Source organism: Eschrichtius robustus, chromosome 2 (assembly GCF_028021215.1).
Source record: "Eschrichtius robustus isolate mEscRob2 chromosome 2, mEscRob2.pri, whole genome shotgun sequence".
Classification (NCBI taxonomy): Eukaryota; Metazoa; Chordata; class Mammalia; order Artiodactyla; family Eschrichtiidae; genus Eschrichtius; species Eschrichtius robustus.
The window spans coordinates 169,770,608-169,787,762 of record NC_090825.1 but is presented as its reverse complement, the minus strand read 5'-3'; the positions used below and the strand labels follow the sequence as shown (position 1 = coordinate 169,787,762).

General features: G+C 58.6%; 1 protein-coding gene across 5 annotated transcripts in view; it reads right to left on the bottom strand.

The window, feature by feature from the left end:
• NFIX (nuclear factor I X) overlaps positions 1-17,155 on the bottom strand; it is a 98,225-nt gene that overhangs the window by 7,447 nt on the left and 73,623 nt on the right. For 2 of the 5 annotated variants that reach the window (XM_068536862.1, XM_068536863.1), the window contains exons 3-10: positions 16,991-17,053; positions 16,564-16,638; positions 16,067-16,187; positions 14,763-14,899; positions 11,639-11,761; positions 9,482-9,657; positions 3,649-3,796; positions 1,424-1,515 (exon numbers count right to left, since the gene is read on the bottom strand). In XM_068536862.1, coding sequence (XP_068392963.1) covers positions 1,424-1,515; positions 3,649-3,796; positions 9,482-9,657; positions 11,639-11,761; positions 14,763-14,899; positions 16,067-16,187; positions 16,564-16,638; positions 16,991-17,053 — 935 coding nt within the window. The remainder of the gene's footprint in view (positions 1-1,423; positions 1,516-3,648; positions 3,797-9,481; positions 9,658-11,638; positions 11,762-14,762; positions 14,900-16,066; positions 16,188-16,563; positions 16,639-16,990; positions 17,054-17,155) is intronic. The other 3 variants (XM_068536864.1, XM_068536865.1, XM_068536866.1) reach the window with 3 other exon arrangements.

The following is a 17,155-nucleotide window of genomic DNA, read 5'->3' as shown; positions in this document are numbered from 1 at the left end:
AGGGTGGGCAGGCAGGAGCACTGGAGCCCTGCCGCCTGGTGCCAGCCCAGAGCCAGGAGGGGAGGCCCTCCTGCTGTCCCTTCCTCTGGCACCCCCTCCTGCCCTCTACCAGCAGGGCTCTCTTGGCCTCCCTGGCACAGAGCGGAGGGGGCTGGCTCCAGCCCCTGCTCGGAGCCATTGTTTTTCTTCTCAACACCCCCAAGTTCAAGTTCATCTGGGTGTTACATCATGTCTGGTTGCTCCTGGAAACCAGACGGGTCAGACGTGACTCTGGGGAAAGGGGGTGGGAAGCTGGAGGGGGTTGAAGTTCTCCTCCCCTCCCCTCCTTGCCACTAGGGAGCTCTGAAGTTTGAAGTTTGACAAAGTTTTTGGCTTTCTTTTTTTTTTTTTTTTTTTTTTTTAGGGAGGGAAAGGAAAAGGGGAAAAAAACAAAACCTTAAACCACACACACAAAACTTCCATCCACCAACTTTCTTTGGACTTGGGCCTCAGAGCACGGAGGGAGCAGGAGCTGAAGGAGGTGGCCCCAGGGCTGAGGAAGCCTCCAAGGCCCTGGGCTCACAGGGCGTGTTTTTGTAAAATGGGCAAAAGGAAAAGATATTTGCATGCTCCCCGCCCCTCCATTCCCCGGAAGCCTCATACTGTAAACGCTGCCTCTGCCCTGCTCCTGAGGCTGGTCCCTGTGCCCTGAGGGCCCTGGGCTCTACAGGCTATTCCCGGCCTCCGGGGGACAGGCACAGGGAGGAGAGGGCCTGCGTGCATGTGGCTGCAAAGATGCCTGTGCAAAACCAGGTCCAGGGGCCTCCAGCAGGAAGGCTGGAGGGGTGGCATTTCCTTGTGAGAACTGGGGGCAGATGGCAGCAGGACTGGGGGCTCCAGCAGCCTGGCCTCCCCTCTAACAGGATTCATAGGACGTGGGGGAGCCGCCCCTCCAGGGCGGCTCTGAGCCCTGCCTTACCCTCGGTGCCAGAGTCTCTGGGCACGTGGCCCACCAGGCCGCCTCTGTCCCTCCTCCACCCCCGACCCAGCCCACCCAAAACCAAGGAAGAGGGGAGGGCCAGGGGCTAGGGCATCCAGCCGGAGCAAAAGGAAAGCAACAAGGCAGACCCTGTCCTCCTCCGGATGGAGCCTCCTGCTTCCATCTTTGCTTCCACCAGGCCTGGCCCAGAGCGCCTCTAGCCTTGGGTCCTTGGCTGCCTTCCCCAGGGCCAGGGCTGTCAGAGCTAATTATCCAATTAGCTGATTAGCCAGGGGGCCTGGGGGCTGCCTGGGGAGGCAGGCTCAGCTGGGCATGCAAAAGCCTGAGCCTTCCAGCCCTGCCCCAGCCTCTTCTCCCGGACTGCCCCAAGGATCCCTGCCTCCTCCCTGACACCAAGATGCCCCCAACCCTGCCTGCATCCACCTGGCGGGCAGGGCCTCCTACCTGAGACTGCTGTGGGATGTTCAGAAAGTTGCCGTCCCGGGGTCCGATGCTGACAAACCGGTTGGCAGAGGCGGCGCCTGTCGTTGCGAATGCTGTGGGGAGCAGGGGAGAGAGGGAGAGACCCCGTGAGGACCTGGAGCCTGCCCGGGCACTGCCCTTCGGGACTGCTGAGAGAGGGAGAGGCTAGGTTAGACCATGTTGCCTGGGCTTAAGCTGGCAGTGGGAAGGACAGGCCGGAGGGGCCCCCCGTCCTCTCACTGGACCAGGAGCACACAGTCCCCCACCCCTGGCACTCCGCTGCAGCCAGGCATCCTCTTTCATGGCCCTGGAGGCTACAGCTGAGGCCCCATGGACCCAGTTCTGTCCCCTAAACAGGCACTAGGCAGGGCCAGGGATACCCCTCCTCCCAGAGCACCCGAAGCAAGTACCCTTGCTTTCCTACTGGCCCTCTTGGGTCTGGAGAAGAGGGAGCCTGGGAGGGTGGGAGTTCTGGCAGACTGGCCCCACCCTGCTTGGAGAAGGCCATCTCAGCCAGGCCACCCCTCCAACTGGGGTGCCTAGTTGGGTGCTGCACCACTTACCACCCTGGGCCCAAGGACTGGGCCGGTGGCTTGGGAAACTTGAAGGGTCCCAACAGAGGGCTGAGCTGGGTGGGTCAGGGTCAGAGAGGGGTCTGGGAGCTGGCTGCTGGCTCAAGCACAGGGGTGGCAAGGCTCAGGCCCGGCAGACATTCTCCTCCTTTGATGGATGAGCCAGGTCCTATGGTCCTGCGGTTCCCAGGGACCCGAGGTACAAGAGGAGGAGGAGGCCAGAGGGCCTGGCAGAACCCCAGGGCTTGGGCACCAGGGGCAACTGTTCTGGGGTCTGGGGGGGGCAAATGGGCCAAATACCCAGGAGCTCTTCTTGGGTTGTCTGGCTGGAGCCCTATGGGAGGGGACTGGCGCTGCACCCCCAGGAGGAAGGATGCCCCCAGAGAGGATGAGGAGTGTCACAGCTAACTGGGAGCCCCCACCCCACCCCTCCCTGCACCAGATACACCCCAGGGACCCCGTGCTCACCAGATTCTGTCCATAAGTGGCCCCCAGCCACCCCGCAGCCTGGCTCCCCCTCTCCCACCCTGCCCACCTCCAATGACCATGACCATGACTTCGTGTCTTGTGGCGAATGCAGATGAGAAGATGGCATGAAGAGGATGGACAGGGGAAAAGAACTCAAACCAAGAAAAAAGAAGGTGAGACAGAGAGCGCGAGACGAAGAAAAGTGGTGAGATGGGCCACCCCTTCCGCCGCTGTCCCGAAGTCCTGGCCCACGGCCTGCCAGCCCCCAGAGCGCCCGAAGCGCTGCCCACCCCCCGCCCACAGTCCCACAGACGGCACGCCGCCCACCCTCCGCCTCTCCTCTCCTTCAAGCGTCGTCGGGTCTAGCTTGGGCCTCTCAACTCAGATTTTTCTCTTCCCTTTGACAAAATTTGTCATCGGTTTTTAAAAAAAAAAAAAAAAAAAAGAAAGAGAGAGAGAAAGAGATGAAGTAAGCCAAGGCCCAGAGCCCTTCCTTGTCCTTGGAACATCCAACCTGGGGAAGAAATTGAGGGAAGGGAGAGGGATGGGAAGGGGGGGAAAAAAAAAGAGGAACAACGAGAAACCAAATGTGAGACTGAAGGCTGAAGGGGAGGGGATCAGGGGCTGGCCTGCTGCACCTTTAGAGGCCTGAGGGGCCCAGAATGGAGGTGAGGGGGGCAAGGCAAAAAGGGGATGGTGGTGGCGTCGCCTTGTGGTCACATTTAATTTTCTTGGTGTGGGGGGGGGGGGCACAACGAAACAACAAAAAAATCAAAAAACGAAAAAACAAAAAATGAAAAAACAGCAATTAGGCATGAAGATGGCATGGCTGTGCCTCCCCTCCCCCCTCCCCCCCTGGCCAGCACCCCTGGCCTGTGTGCCCCACTGTGCTCCCTCTCCCGCCCCCCGGAGGGGCCTGGGCCAGGGGCCCCAGCTGGGAGCAGCGGGCGGGCAGGGGGGCTAGTGGGGTGCTGGCTGGTGCAACTAAGGCCCAGGAGGCCGTGGTTGGGGGGCTCAGCTCTGCTCTTGTCCGGGTGGGAGGCTCCGTGGCACTCTGGGTTGGGGGGCTTTGGCAGTGAGGGAGGGGGCTTTTCTTTTTGCAGTGGAGACTGTTTGGATGGGCTGGGGACGCTGGGCGTTGTGGTTTCAGTTTCATCGTCCACTTACAAGGTGATGGAGGAGTCAAGGCGGCGCCGTCTGGGGCAGTGCTGGTGGATTTGGAATCAGGCATAGGAAGGGGCACAGGTCTGGCCACTGGAGGCGGCGGTGGTAGCAAAAATGACCCCGGGACTTTGCCCTGGCCGCTACCGTTGGGCTGCGAACAACATAAATAGAGTGACGCATGAAGGCACATCACACACAGACACACGCTCCCCTGCGCGGCCACGCCAGCTCGCTCCTGAGAGCGGGCGCTCCCGGCGGAAGATGATGCAGGATGGGATTCTCTCCTCCAGGGCACAGGGTTGGTGAGGGCATGAGGCCTCTATTTGGTCTCTCAGGTGTTTCTCTCTTTTTTTTTTTTTTTGTAGTCCTCTTTTGAAGTTGTGGGAGGGAGGAAGGGGGATGTCCGACGGGTGGTTTGTTATTTCTTAGGGAACAGGTTTTAGGTACCGAAACATGCCACCTAGCCGTACAAGCAGCTGCACTCAGAACTCTCACGCTCTTGAAGACCTTCTCCTATGGCAGGAAAGATGTACCAGCTTACCTCCTGTGCCCCCCTAAAACACATACGTGCCTCCCCTCCGTGGGCCCCTGGGGTAGGTCCAGCTGACCCAACCAAGGACCACAGGCCCACCAGCATCTGCCCCATGTCATGGCCTCAGGGGGCTGCCAGGGAGCATGCCCTGGGCTCTGGTAGCCTGAGGACAGTGGGGTGCCGGCTTATCTGCTACAGAACAGCCCAAGAGGAAAATCCATTGCTGGCAGCTCTGGTTCCCACAAGGTTCTTTGAGTGGCCTTCCCTCAGAAGCTGGGGATGTCTGGTCACCAGATCCACTAATTGTCCTTTATTCCCTCTTGTGCCTTACACTTCAATTCCCTCCTCCAGGCCCCATGTGTGGCCTTGTGTTCAATCAGCCTTTGGGCTTCGGGGGGGTGTAGGAACCACAAGGAAGGGCAGAGGTCCCCAGCCTCTTGCAGACACAGCTTCCCTGGACTGCATACCTCCTGCTGCTCTGGGCAGTGCCCTCGATGACCACCTGCAGCCTGGGCTCAAGGGGGCCAGGCCACAGCTTTTCATCCTAAACTGGTCCCTCTCCTGTGGGTCAAACCTCTGCCCTCCCAACCACCCAGGCTTAGGACCTTGGGAGGTTCCTATGCTCCTCCTTCTGGTGGAGGGCAGACCCTGTGGGGCCCACCCCTAGACGTCTCCAGCTAGGTCGTCCTTCTGTCCTTACTGGTTTCACTGGTTTCACTATGACAGTGAGACTCCCAGGGGGCCTCCCCTCTGCCGACAGCGTGCTCATCAGCTCAGCAGCCTTGGCACCTGGCTCTGTACCAGGCACTTCACTCAGGTTGTGTCCAATCCTCCAACCACCCCGTAAGGCAGTGGTTCCTGCTTCGGGGCAGCTCTGGGTATTGACAGTGTCTGGAGACGTTCCGGTTAGCACAGCTTGGGGATGGAGGCTGAGAGGTTGCTGCTCAACCCCTACAACACACAGGGCGGCCCCCAGGACAAAGGCTCGTTGGCCCAAAGATCAACAGTGCTGTGGCTGAGAAACCTCGCTGCAAGGGAAGCTCTACTCTCCCCCTTTCACCACAGGGGATACTGAGGCTCTTCGTGATTAAGTGGTCTAGCCAAAAAGTCACCCGGCTGTAACTGGAAACGCCTGAAATTCATAGTCATGTCTGTCTAACTGCTAGGATCCTACGGATTCTTTCCAACAGACTCATTAACCCTCTTCCCAAACCCAAAGGAGTTCAGACTTCTCCGATGCCCTAAAACCTTCCACAGCTATGACTACATCTGACGTAAAACATCACCTCCCCGGCCAGGCACGCAAGGCCGCCGTGATAGAGCCCAGATGGGGTCTTCCACCACTCATGCCCCTACACTCCCACCCCTGAGTACTTCCCATTGTAAACCTACTGGGGTTCCCAGAACACAGCCTAAGCAGTCGGGGCTACACACTTGCTAACTGCAGAACCCTCTGTTCTAGAATACCCTTTCTCACACCCTTCAAGGCCCGCTCAGAAAACACCATCCCCAGCATGGGGACCAGCCAGATTTCCTGAATCGCCATCCATCTCTCTCTCTCTTGTTCTTCCAGGACACTCCTGACCTCCACTGGAGCCTCTGCAGCAGACTACCTCCAAGGCTCCCCAACAAGCAGGCGGAATGTCACCTCTGTGTGGCCCAAGCATGTAGCACTCAAGTCCCACTGACTGAGTTGAATCAACTAGTCCATCCTGCGGCACTTTAAAACCATAGAGAGCCCCATGGGTGACCCACGCAGGCCACGCCCTTCTGAATTTCTGCTGTCCCACCCTCCATCCTTCACCTCCAATGACCAGTCACCTAGGTCTGACACTGTCCCTCCAAATGGTTCCCTTGACTCGATCTTTCCTGCCCACTTAGAGGCCCGTGACAAAAGCAAGCAGTGGCTGCTTCTAGTGCTTATCGGCGTCCTGGGCTGAAGACCCTTTGTGCTGGGTGTCATTTTGGAAATGGACCTTTCAGTTCCAAGCAACAGCACGGGCCAGAGGGCAAGGGTTTCCGGCTCTGCGGGGTGATTCTGACATACAAGTGGAAATTGCCTTCCCTCATGTCCACAGTCTATCTTGTTCCTATCTCATTCTCCCATCAGGGCAGGAAATGGAATGATCCCAACAGATTCACAGCCTCACTTCTTCTCTCTGGGCTGTCCTGAGCTTGGGCTCCAGGGGGGCTGGGACACGGGGGCTTTCCAGGCGGCCCTTGCTCCCATAGGGCAGCCTCTGCTTCCTCAGAGCCTGTCTCTCCCTAGGAGGATCTAAATCACTAATCCCATCCAATAAAGCAAATCCCAGCCCAATATGGCCAGACATTGAAACCTGCTGATTTACAACATTCAGTTTCTAGAAGCAAGTCCCAGCCAGGCTAGGATGTCTCAGCTCTGGTTGGGGTACAAGTTGAGGTTTTAAAAATCTCAAGGTCTTGTGACTTTGCAGTGCCTTAAGACCCTGTGAGTTAAGATCTTAGAAGGAACCTAGGGGCTGGGATAGCTCCTCACTTTCATCTGACATGAAGATGTGGGCGGGCCTGGCCTTTCTGGCACTGGTGGTCAAGGCTGAGCTAGTACCAGGCTTTCTGCCTCCCAGAGTCATACTCTCCCATCAGGCCCTGCAACTTCTCCATTGTGCTCACCTGGCAGTCTCTTCTCTATGCCAGAAATACAGCTAACCGGGTATCCTCTTTCTGCCCTTTGCAAGTCCTCTAAGTGGTGTCTCCATTTGACCTTGGCCTTTACCGATGTGGTTTTCTCAATCGGGGCCTTATGCTGAGGTCTAAGAGGTGCCTGGGAACCATTCTGCAAGTTGTCTGTAAAATTTTGTATGCCTATATTTTTCTGCAAAGATGGATCCGTAACTTCAGATTCTCAAGGAGACCAGGAATTTACTCCTCTAGTCTCTAGATCAGCGGTTCTCAAAGTGGGTCCGCTGACCAGAAGAAGCATCACCTGGGAACCTGGGGGGAAATGCAGGTTCTCGGTCCCACACCAGAACTGCTGAATCAGAATTAGGTGAGGCCCAGCTACCTGTGTGTTAGTGAGGCCTCCAAGTGACTCTCATACATGCTAAGACTGAGAACTACTACTCTGGAGGTGGCCATGGAGCAAGCACAGCCCTGTACCGCCACTGTCTGCCACCAGGTCAGCTGCAGAGCCCAGGGCCTCTCTCCGGCTCTCTCCTCCTCCATAGCGTGGTGCCATCTCTAGCCTCCTCTCAGAAACTGGGCCCAATAGAGCAGACTCACTGCAGAATTCCAGCTCCAACCCCCAACTCTTGGGCACAACAGGCCACAAGAGGAAACCTACAGAGACTGCTCTCCAGCCGAACTAGACTCTCTGCTTAACCAGAGGGGCTGTTTGCTCCCCTGTCGGTAGCATTTTGTCTGCGGTATACTCCAAGCGAGCACCTGCCCTGAGAAGAGAACCGTCTAGGCCAAGTGAGCCCTTGATCTTTTTTTAATTTATTTTTTGGCCACGCCACACAGCTCGCGGGATCTTAGTTCCCCGACCAGGGACTGAACCCGGGCCCTGGGTCGTGAAAGAACGGAGTCCTAACCACTGGACCTCCAGGAAATTCCTGAGCCCTTGATCTTGAATGATCAAGCCAAGGGAGAGGCTCAAGACCTGGCCATCAGGATGCCCAGGGATGGACTGACCCACACTCTTGTGGGTCCTGTGGGTTAGCTTCGGTTCTTTGGGCTAAGTCGGTCCCCCAGGTGGCTCTCATTTTGATTCCAAACCCCAGCTGCGTCCTTAGGTGAGAAGCAGGCACGGAAGGGTTCCTGGCCTCTCTGATCCATATTCCAGACCCCAGGCCCCTTGGGGGCTGGGACACATGCTGGCAGCTCCCGTAGACTCTGCCAGCATCTCTGAAGGAAGCACGGAAGCTGTTGGGAGTCATGTCCACTTTTCCCTCCATGCCCCTAAAAGTGGACAGAGCTTGTCCAGAGAGGTGGGCAAAGCGCTGAGTGTGCTAAGGAGCTGCACAGCCAGCAAAAGAAACCCTTGCCGGGCAAAGGGGAAAAAAAGATGAGAAAAGTGGAAGAGGAAGAAGAGCGGGAGGGAGGGAAGAAGACTGGCTTCTGTCCTAGACAGCGAGAGCAAGGAGGCCGAGCCATGGCCCTGCCCCAAATCCATACACCAGCACTGCGCAGGGCGCCCTGAGACATCACTAGGCTGAGCAGCTGAGGGCCACTGCTCTCCCTGGGCTGCCTCTGGCATGGGCTTCCAAATGTCTTTCCCTACCAAGGCACTTTGAGTGTCCTCCCCATCTGATCTCTCACAGTGGGGTTCCAGGCTGGACCAACTGTGGGGAAAGGAGCTGGGCCTTCTCATATAGCACAGCATGCTGCTGGAGTTCCAGAACATTCCCAGAGGTCTAGAGACCACCATGCCCCAACCTGGAATGGTCTCCCAGGGACTAAACAAGGACCACTGTCCCATTGAAGGGTCACCTTTGCCCCACTGCCGTCCGGGATAATTCCTTTGCTGAGTGGCTCTGCGTTTCTGCTCATCAGTGACCAGGCCCCAGGGCTTGCGGATGGAGAAGGACAGTGGGGCCACAGAGCTCCATGGGGAGCCAGTCTCTCTCCCAGGCTGAGGAGCAGAAGACTTCACTCCAGAACCATGACTGACCTGAGAACCCCTTGTTAAGAGTCCTGCCGGCAGGAGTCTCATGAAAGACCCTGTGGAACTGGGCCTGCCCTCTACTAAGGGCTTCTCACTGGGGGATGGTGATGCCCCCAGGGCACACTGAAATCTGGAGACATTCACGATCAACACAGCTGGGGAGGGGGCGGTGTTGCCGGCACAGAGTGGGTGGGGGCCAGGGATGCTGCCCAATGCCCCACAGTGCACAGGACGTCCCCACACAACAGAGAATGAAGAACCCCAAGTGTCAATAGTGGGAAAGCTTGGTCTAGAACCTACCAAATCCCTGCAGCCCCGAGGTTTAAGAGGGGTGTTAGGAGCTAAGGGGCCTGGGCCCGGGTTGGACAGATCATGGGTACACTCCTGCTAGAGGAAAAGACCACAAGGAGGGCAAAAAGCCCAAGCAAGGCGGGCCCAGCCACTGCCCCCTCATCTCTGGACCATGACGAACAGGCCCCGGCCCGATACGTGGACCCCTACTCCCAGACCCAGAAGATCGAGGTGTTCGGCACTACCGGCTCTCTGCTGCTGCAGCCCCAGGTGGGCTCCCGGCTTTTGGGCCCTCTCCCTGTGAGCCCTGAGACAGACAGACAGACGCAAAGATGAGCTGTAGAGGGGCTCGTGGGGTCCTCTGGACTCACCTGTCCGGTGGCCTGGCCCGAGCCATCCGAGCACACAAACTGCACAAACTCCTTCAGCGAGTCCTGCCCATGGTGGTGGTGGTAGCGGATGGTCGGGTGCGTGAAGTATGGGCTCGACTGCTGGATGATGGATGTGGAGGGGAAGTGCAGCGCTGATGCTGTGGCCCGTGGGCTCCCTACATGCACGTGGCAGGAAGAAAAGGGCATCGTCAGGGCCTAGGAGGCAGTGGGGGGGGGGGCACTGAAGACAAGGAGAACTGCTGGTCAGAGCACTTTGGGTCCAGAGAACGGGCAGGAGCAGGGCAGGGACCAGAGTGAGGGGAGCGAGGCACTGGCCGCTAGTGTGAAAGTTAAGATGGTGCCAAATAACTCAGTAAATCAAGATAAATAACATTTTAATGCAATATTTTAAAAAGTCAAATTGGCAAACCGGGGCCCACAGACCAGCTGCTTATCTTTGTAAATAAAGTCTGACTGGAACCAGGGCCAGAGTTAGAGTGAGGTGAGTGAGGGTCATGCAAGCACAGGGTCAGTCCTATCTTTTATTTAAAATATTGATATTTGCTCATCGTATATTTTTTGCAATAGTTTTAATTTTTAGAAATATTGCATTAAAATAAAATTTATCTTGATGACTGAGATTTTAGGGGCTCCCTGACATTTTGCACCGAGGTGAGTGCCTCACTCACCTCACCCCGGTCCAGGGCCTGGGTGGGAGCCTTGATGAGGAGACAGACGGTTCCGCGGGGCTCCAGATAAACACACAGCCCTGCGCCAGTGCAAGAGGGGCCCCTGCAGTGCGCACACACATCTCCTGCGTGCGGGTGGGTGTGCACCTGGCTGCTGCTGCCCAGGCCACATTCTTCTGTGCTCAGCCCCATCGCTCGCACACATGTCCTCGAACGCACAACTCCCACCCTGGAGCAGGCCCCAGCTCTTCCCTGGCCAAGTCCTCCCCCTCCTGTCTGTTTCCAATCAGCTCCCTCTTGCTCTCAGTTTCATTAGGGGCCTGAAGAAACTTGGCTTCTCTCTGGAGTTCATAAAAGCTGAGTCGAGCAGGGCCTGCTGCCCTCCCGCTGCCTGTGCAGAGGGCCTGGGCTCCCCGCCCCCACCTTGCGGCCACCACGCCCTGCCCCGCTGCTGGCTGCCTCTGGGCTCCCAGCCAGGAGGCCCTGAGGAAGAAGCCAAGAGGGTAAACCTCAGTGTTCTCCGGGTCCTATAGGAGGGCCCAGGAGACAGCGGGTGGACACGGGGCAGTGTTCAGAAAAACTCCAGGCCTCTTTCTGCCAGACAGGTGCCAAGAGGGGGAAGAGGCAAGTGAGAGAGCAGCCGGGTGAGGACAGCCTCCACAGCTTCCTGCCTGGTTCCATCCCCTCCAGAACACGGAGGCATCCTGCCCCCAAGCACTCTCTCCGTGAGACTGAAGCAAGAGAGCTCCCAAGGCAGCAGGGCCAGCTCCTTTCCCTGAAGAGCAGCCCAGGTACCACCTTCCCCTTGGCCTAGCCCTTCACTTCTGGAAAAGAGCAGGGAGGCCTCGAGAAGGGAGCCTGGGCTCCTAGGAGTACTCTTCTCAACCTGCGCTCACACCAGCCTGGGCTGGTGCTGGGAGAACAGACCCCGGGCTCTGTGTGGAGCTGAGAGAGAAGAGCTGAAAGGAGGGCAGGGGGAGAAGCCTGTGCTATCCCCCCCCACAGCTGGAGGGAGGACAGGAGAACTGGGCAGGAATGGGCCTGAGGCTTCTGCAGTCAGGGCTAAGTGGGAGGAAGCCTCAGGACAGGCCTGTGCCACACACAGCACACACACGAGCACACATGCATCCGACGCATGTACACAGCACCTGCACACGCACACAAGCAAACACACACACTCACGTGCACACACAGCGCACAAGCATGCATCATGCACAGGGGGTGTGAGAAGCAAGTGGGAGAGTGCTGGGGAACAAGGTGAGGAGGCCCAAGGGCTGGCCTGGGTCTGGAGGAGGCGCTGCTGCGGAGGGAGGGCCCGTTCCCATGCCCACCCACTGCCATACCATGGCCCATTCAGAGAGCTTGGGGCTGTCACTCAGGGTCGGCCCTGGCCCCTTTTCCTGGCCAGTTGCCCATCTGGGCTCCTCTGCCACCCCCACTGCCCCCCTCCGGGCCCTCCATTTCTCACCTGGTCTGACTCCAGCAAGCACAGGCAGCGGGTGGTGAGTGAAAGCCATGCGCGGGGAGCTGCCCTGAGAGGAGAGGGCACTGCAGAAGTCCAGCTTTCCTGACTTCTTTAGAGAAGCCGGGCCTGGGGGGAGGAATCAGCAACACAGGGCAGGTTTAGCTGGGCTGGGGAGGGAGCAGGGGAAGGTGGGAAGCCAGCAGCTCACTCCTTCTCTCCTCGGCCCCCTCCCGGCTGCCCCTTCCCCCACCAGGCTCCCTCCTGCCTCCTTTGCCTGACTGTGGCTCTGTTTCTCAGGCCGTGTGCAGACCATCCTGCCGTGGGTGCTGCTGACAGGAGAGGAAAATAAGGCCCTTCGGTGCGCTGGGCAGGGAATGAGCAAGGGGGCCCGCCTTGCCCCCCTGACAAGCAGATAAGGAGCTCAAGGGGAACAGAGTAAAAGGGGGGATGCAGGGTCAGAGGGCAGGGAAGGTGTGCAGGAGGAGCCCGGGAGAGCAGCTTCAGAGTGAGCCGGCCCAGGGACTTCCCTGGCGGTCCAGTGGTTTAGGACGCCCGCGCTTCCATGCGGGGTGGGGTGGGGGTGAGGGCGCGGTTTTGATCGCTGGTCAGGGAACTAAGCTCCTGCGCAGCGCGGGCCCTGGGCTCTGGGAGGTTCTGATGGGAAGAAACCAGAGCTCCTTACGGGAAGGGAAAGCACAGCCATTGGTCCTGGGGAAGGACCACGGTGGAGAAACAGCATCTGACAAGAGAGCAGGGAGGAGGCTGGAGGGCCTGGGCGGGTGCTGGGGTTACAGCTAGACAGGAAAGGACTCCCTCAGTCAGGGGACCCAAAGGCCGGACTGTCACAGCATGGGTAATTCCAGGGCTTTGCTCGGCTCCCGGTACCAGAGGTGGGGTGACGTTCAGCAGGAGACAGGGACACAGAGAATACCCCATTTGAGCTCTGCCTCTAAGAGCCTGATGTTGCCAGTCAAGGTCATCTCTGTGCCCAGTGGGCATGACATCCAAGATGCTATACAAAGCAGGGCCCCCAGGCCAGGTCCCCCAGGGGAGGTTGTCTCCCGTCCTCAGCTGAGCCTTGAGGCTGTGCCCAGGCTGGGAGGGATAAGGTGAAGTCAGGGCAGATATCCAGAGCTGCCATCATTGGGACACAAGTTGAATCGGTTTGGGTGGGGGGTGTGTGTGTGTTGGGTGGCGGGGGGTTGGGGGGGAGGCTTCAGAACACAGAAATAAGAGCTGTCTTAACCACAGAGGGAAGAGGCGGGGAAAGGGTGAGCTCCCAGCCGCCAGCAGAGGTGTTATCTGGCAGCAGCTGTGTGCCACCTGATAGCTGGCACGGTGGGGGGAGCGCCTCCACCAGCTGTGCACAGCTGTCACCATGGCCGCACAGTGCCTCCCCAGCTGTTCCCAGTCCTGCAGCTGGGCTGCTTAATTGGTGATTTGTCCCAGAGCAGGAAAACAGCACAGGGTTGGTGGGAGGAGGGGATGAGTACAGAGGAAAAGGGGGGAAGGCGAGGGGGCTGGGGGTGCTGCAGGAGGATGCTGGGGCCGTGCGTGGCAAGGCTGCTGGAAGGAGCGGAAATGGCAGGCTCAACAGCAGGCAGCCAAGAAAGGAGAGACAGGGAACCGCGGAGGGGAGGGCTCCTTGGGAACCAGGTCTGCGCACAGGGACCTGGGGGCCCACGCCTCAGGAGCCAGCAGTGGACGTGGCCCTCAAGGCACACCAGTCCTGGAGGAAACACTTCACGGAGGCCCTAGCTGGGGAGTCTTCGGGGCCTTCTTAACCCCTTCTTTCTGCACCTCCAGAGGTTCCCCCCAGGGAAGCATCTGTGCTGTGCTGGCCCGGGCCCCCGCTGGCCACCACACCCTGGGAGGGGCACCCAGAGCCGTGCCGGAGTGCTGTCCGGCACAGGTGAACCTTGCTGGTGGTCTAACCCTCTCCCTCAGCCCAAGGCCTGGAGGTGAGTCCTCTCTTCCTCCCAGGTTGCTGAGAGCAGAAGCCAGAGGTTGCATCTGGGGCAGCAGGAAAGCAGAAGCACCCCCTTGCCCTTTAGTCTTGCTTCTCCCCCAGCCCTGGCCCCCGCCCATCCACCTGGCCCTTCCCAGTAGGGGGACATCTGGAAAATACCAAGCACAACACCATCAGGTAGCCCCTCATCTTCCTGCGTCAGAGAACAAGGCCCCTGTCCCCAGGCCTGACCGACGCAGACACACCTCAGGCGCATCCCGTACACAGAGGTCTGCACTACCTGGTCCCAAGACACCCATACTTTGAGGACACACACAGGCTGCACCAACAATGTGTCTGGCACAAGCGTCCTGCAGGCAGCCTCCTTATACACACCTGTGCAATACATACACGCACACAGCCCCCCTCTATCCCACCTGGGCTCTCCAGGTGTGTCCACACCTCCTGTCAAGACTGGAGGTGAAGGTGGGCGTATTCACCAGCAAGGGTGTGGTTAGAGAGGACTGGGAGGCCTGAAAACAATTCTGCTCGCTCTTTACCAGGCTCTGCTCCTCTCTGTGAAGGTGGGCCCTTTAGACCAGCGGTCCTCAACCTAGGAAGGTCCTGTCCCCGCCAGGGGACATTCAGCAACGTCCGGAGACATTTTCGGTCATCACACCTGGCGAGGAGGTTTGCTACTGGCATCTAGTGGGTGGAGGTCAGGGCCGCTGCTCGACACCCTACAGGGCACAAAATGGCCCCGCTACAGAGAATACCGCGGCCCCAAATGTCAAGAGAGCCCAGTTTGAGAAATGGCTTTAAAGAACCATGAAGACCGCAGAACTGGGGCAACCTCTCTAAAGAAATCCCAAGAGAAGGAGGATGAGGGGGCTCTGAGGAGGCGGCCACGCCTCCCCCCTCTGCAGGGCACCAGAGGCTCAGTTTCAGGGCCTCTGCTTTCCTTCTGCCACATCTGTGGGCCCTACTGCCCACTCAGGGGCAACCCAGCTGCTCGCCTCTGCTCTCCTGGTCCGCCCTCCTCTGGAAGATCAGGAGGTGAAAAGACAGGCAGTGCCACCAACAGCAGGGGGAACAGTGGGAGGTTTGCCAGGTAAACTGAGGGGGAAGAGGAGGCTCCACGCTGCCCCTGCTCCAGGTCGGGCCTCGTGGCACCCATACCTGCATCCACATCGTTGGGCCACCCGCTGGACTGGCTGCTGCCAGCTGCTGGGGAGCGGCCTGTGCCAGGATAGAAGACGTCGTCGACAGGGCTCTCCATCTCGCTGTCATCGATGGACTTGGGGCGCTTGGTGGTGCTGGGGAAGGAGGAAAGGGGTCAGGTGGGCCAAGGACGAGCTGAGGTACCGGTACTCAGGCCGAGGAAGCCTGCACTGACAGTCTTCCGCGTGGGGAGTGGGGGCCCGCTGTCGGCAGGGCTTCAGGGCACTCGCTGTGTGCCCACCCCCCAAGGCCAGACTGAGAGCCCCTTGGGCCCAGCCCACCCACTCCTCCTCCTTGAGCCCCTTCTCAGTCACAATACCATCCATCATCTACCCAAGCTGCCCAAGTGAAAGAAGTGGGCAAAACCCTCAGCTGCTTCCTCAGCCCCACCTTCTACTTCCCATCAGCTCCCACAGCTAGGGCGAGGCGTGCAAGGCACTGGCCAGGGACAAGAACGCCAGGGGGTGACACAAAACTCAGTCATCGTGACATTATGTTATTTTATATTAAAATACGATTAAATATGAAAACATTGTAACATTTTAATGCAATATCCTAACATACCAAAATGAATGCCTAAACCTCACAATGAACCAAAATGTCCAAGGTTTTTTTAAAAAGGGACAGGATCCCACCTTGCCCTGCGTGACTGACCCTGACCAGGGCCTACTATATCTACCTCCCAAATATCTCTCAACTCCATCCCCTCCCTCTCAGGCCAATCCCCCATCTGACTCAGGCCCTCCTCCCCTCCGACCTGCTGGGATAGCCTCTAGCTTCTTCCAGAAGTACTTTCTAGAACACATATCCCCAGCATCTTCTACTTAAAACCCGTCAGTGGATTTTAAGCCCTAAACACCCTCCTCTGGCCTCTGAAGTCCTCCGTGGGATAGTCCCGCCAGCCCGCCCAGCCTTGGCCAGGTTGAAGGCTGCTCTCTCTACCTGGAGCGTCCACCCCATGCCTGTACCAGACCCCTGGGCTCAAATGTCGCATCCCCAAGAGAGGGGCCTTCTCCAGTGCCCACAGGGAGCACCTTCTAGGCAAAGCCATGCCTTGTTTGAGTTTGTGTCCCCAAGGCCAAGTGCCTGTGTCAGCACGAAGCAGGAAGCTCAGGGGTTGGGGAACACAGTGAGCCCCAGCTCTGGAGCCAGTGCCCTCAACAAAGGATGACGTTCTGAAGCACCCAGGCCACAGTGGTACGGCTGCCCAAAGTGCCTGAGATGCCTGGGGGGCCGGGGGAACGCCGGGGTGCGGGGCTCACCTGGTGGAAGGAGGGGAGGTGATGGACCGCCGCCCCAGGGTCACCTGGTTTATATTGTAGTAGCTGGGACTCTCCAGGTCTGCCAGCGAGAAGTTGGGCCCTGATGCTGTCGCAACAGGAGCTGGGAAGAAGGGAGAGTGTGATGAGGTTTGGAAAGTGTGGGCGCCTGTTTCGTTGCCATGCGCAGCTCCCCAGAAGCCCTGGGGTGAGTTCACTGTGAAGGCTGCTGAGGAAACCGCCTCCTGGCTGGAGGTTGTTGGGAAGAGTCCTTGGTTACGATTTTTTTTCCTCCAAAGCAATGGAGGTTAGAGGTGGGGCTCTCTGGATGCCTCCATTCCACCCAGCCCCATGCCATTGAGGCCGAGAGTGTCCCAGGAAACCTGTCTGCCCCCTCCCCAACCAAGACCCCATCAGTGGGGGGGCTACGTGGGGTCCAAGTGCCACCGCTTCACCCCCATCCCTGCTGACTCAGCCCTGGCCCAGAAGGAAGGACTCACTCTGTGATACTCTCACCAGCTCCGTCACATTCCAGACCCCGGAAGTCACAAAACAGTCCTGGAAACTTAAGTGCCCTGAGGAGGGAAAAGGGCAAGTGAGTGAGTGGAGGCAAGGCCAGGAGGGGATGTCTGCCTGTTTCCCCAAGGCTCTCCCCACCCTCAACTTGCTCCATCCCATGCCCCATGTCCCAGCCCCAGGCTGGCCCTCAGGGGTCTCAGATCTCCCTGGAAGTTAGGGTGTGCTACCGATGAGTGCCCTCCCCCTCTGAATAGCAGCCCAAGTTCAGTCAAGGGACAGCCGAGTGAAGGGGAATGGCAGGGGCAGGCCTGCCCTGGCCGGGGAGAGCAGAGAAGGCTGTGGGGAGGACGTGGTGGGCACAGCAGGCCAGGGAGGCTGGGTATAGGCAAGGGGGCAGGGGGCACTGACCGTTGGGCAGTGGTTTGATGTCCGCATCTCCTTGCTGGTTTGAACTATCTGATTGTCCGGATTCTGCAGGAGACACAAAGGGTGGGGACGGGTCAAAACCAAAGTGCTCCACAAACACCAGGCAAGCCGCTGCCCCTCCAGCCTTATAAACACCTTCACTCCCCT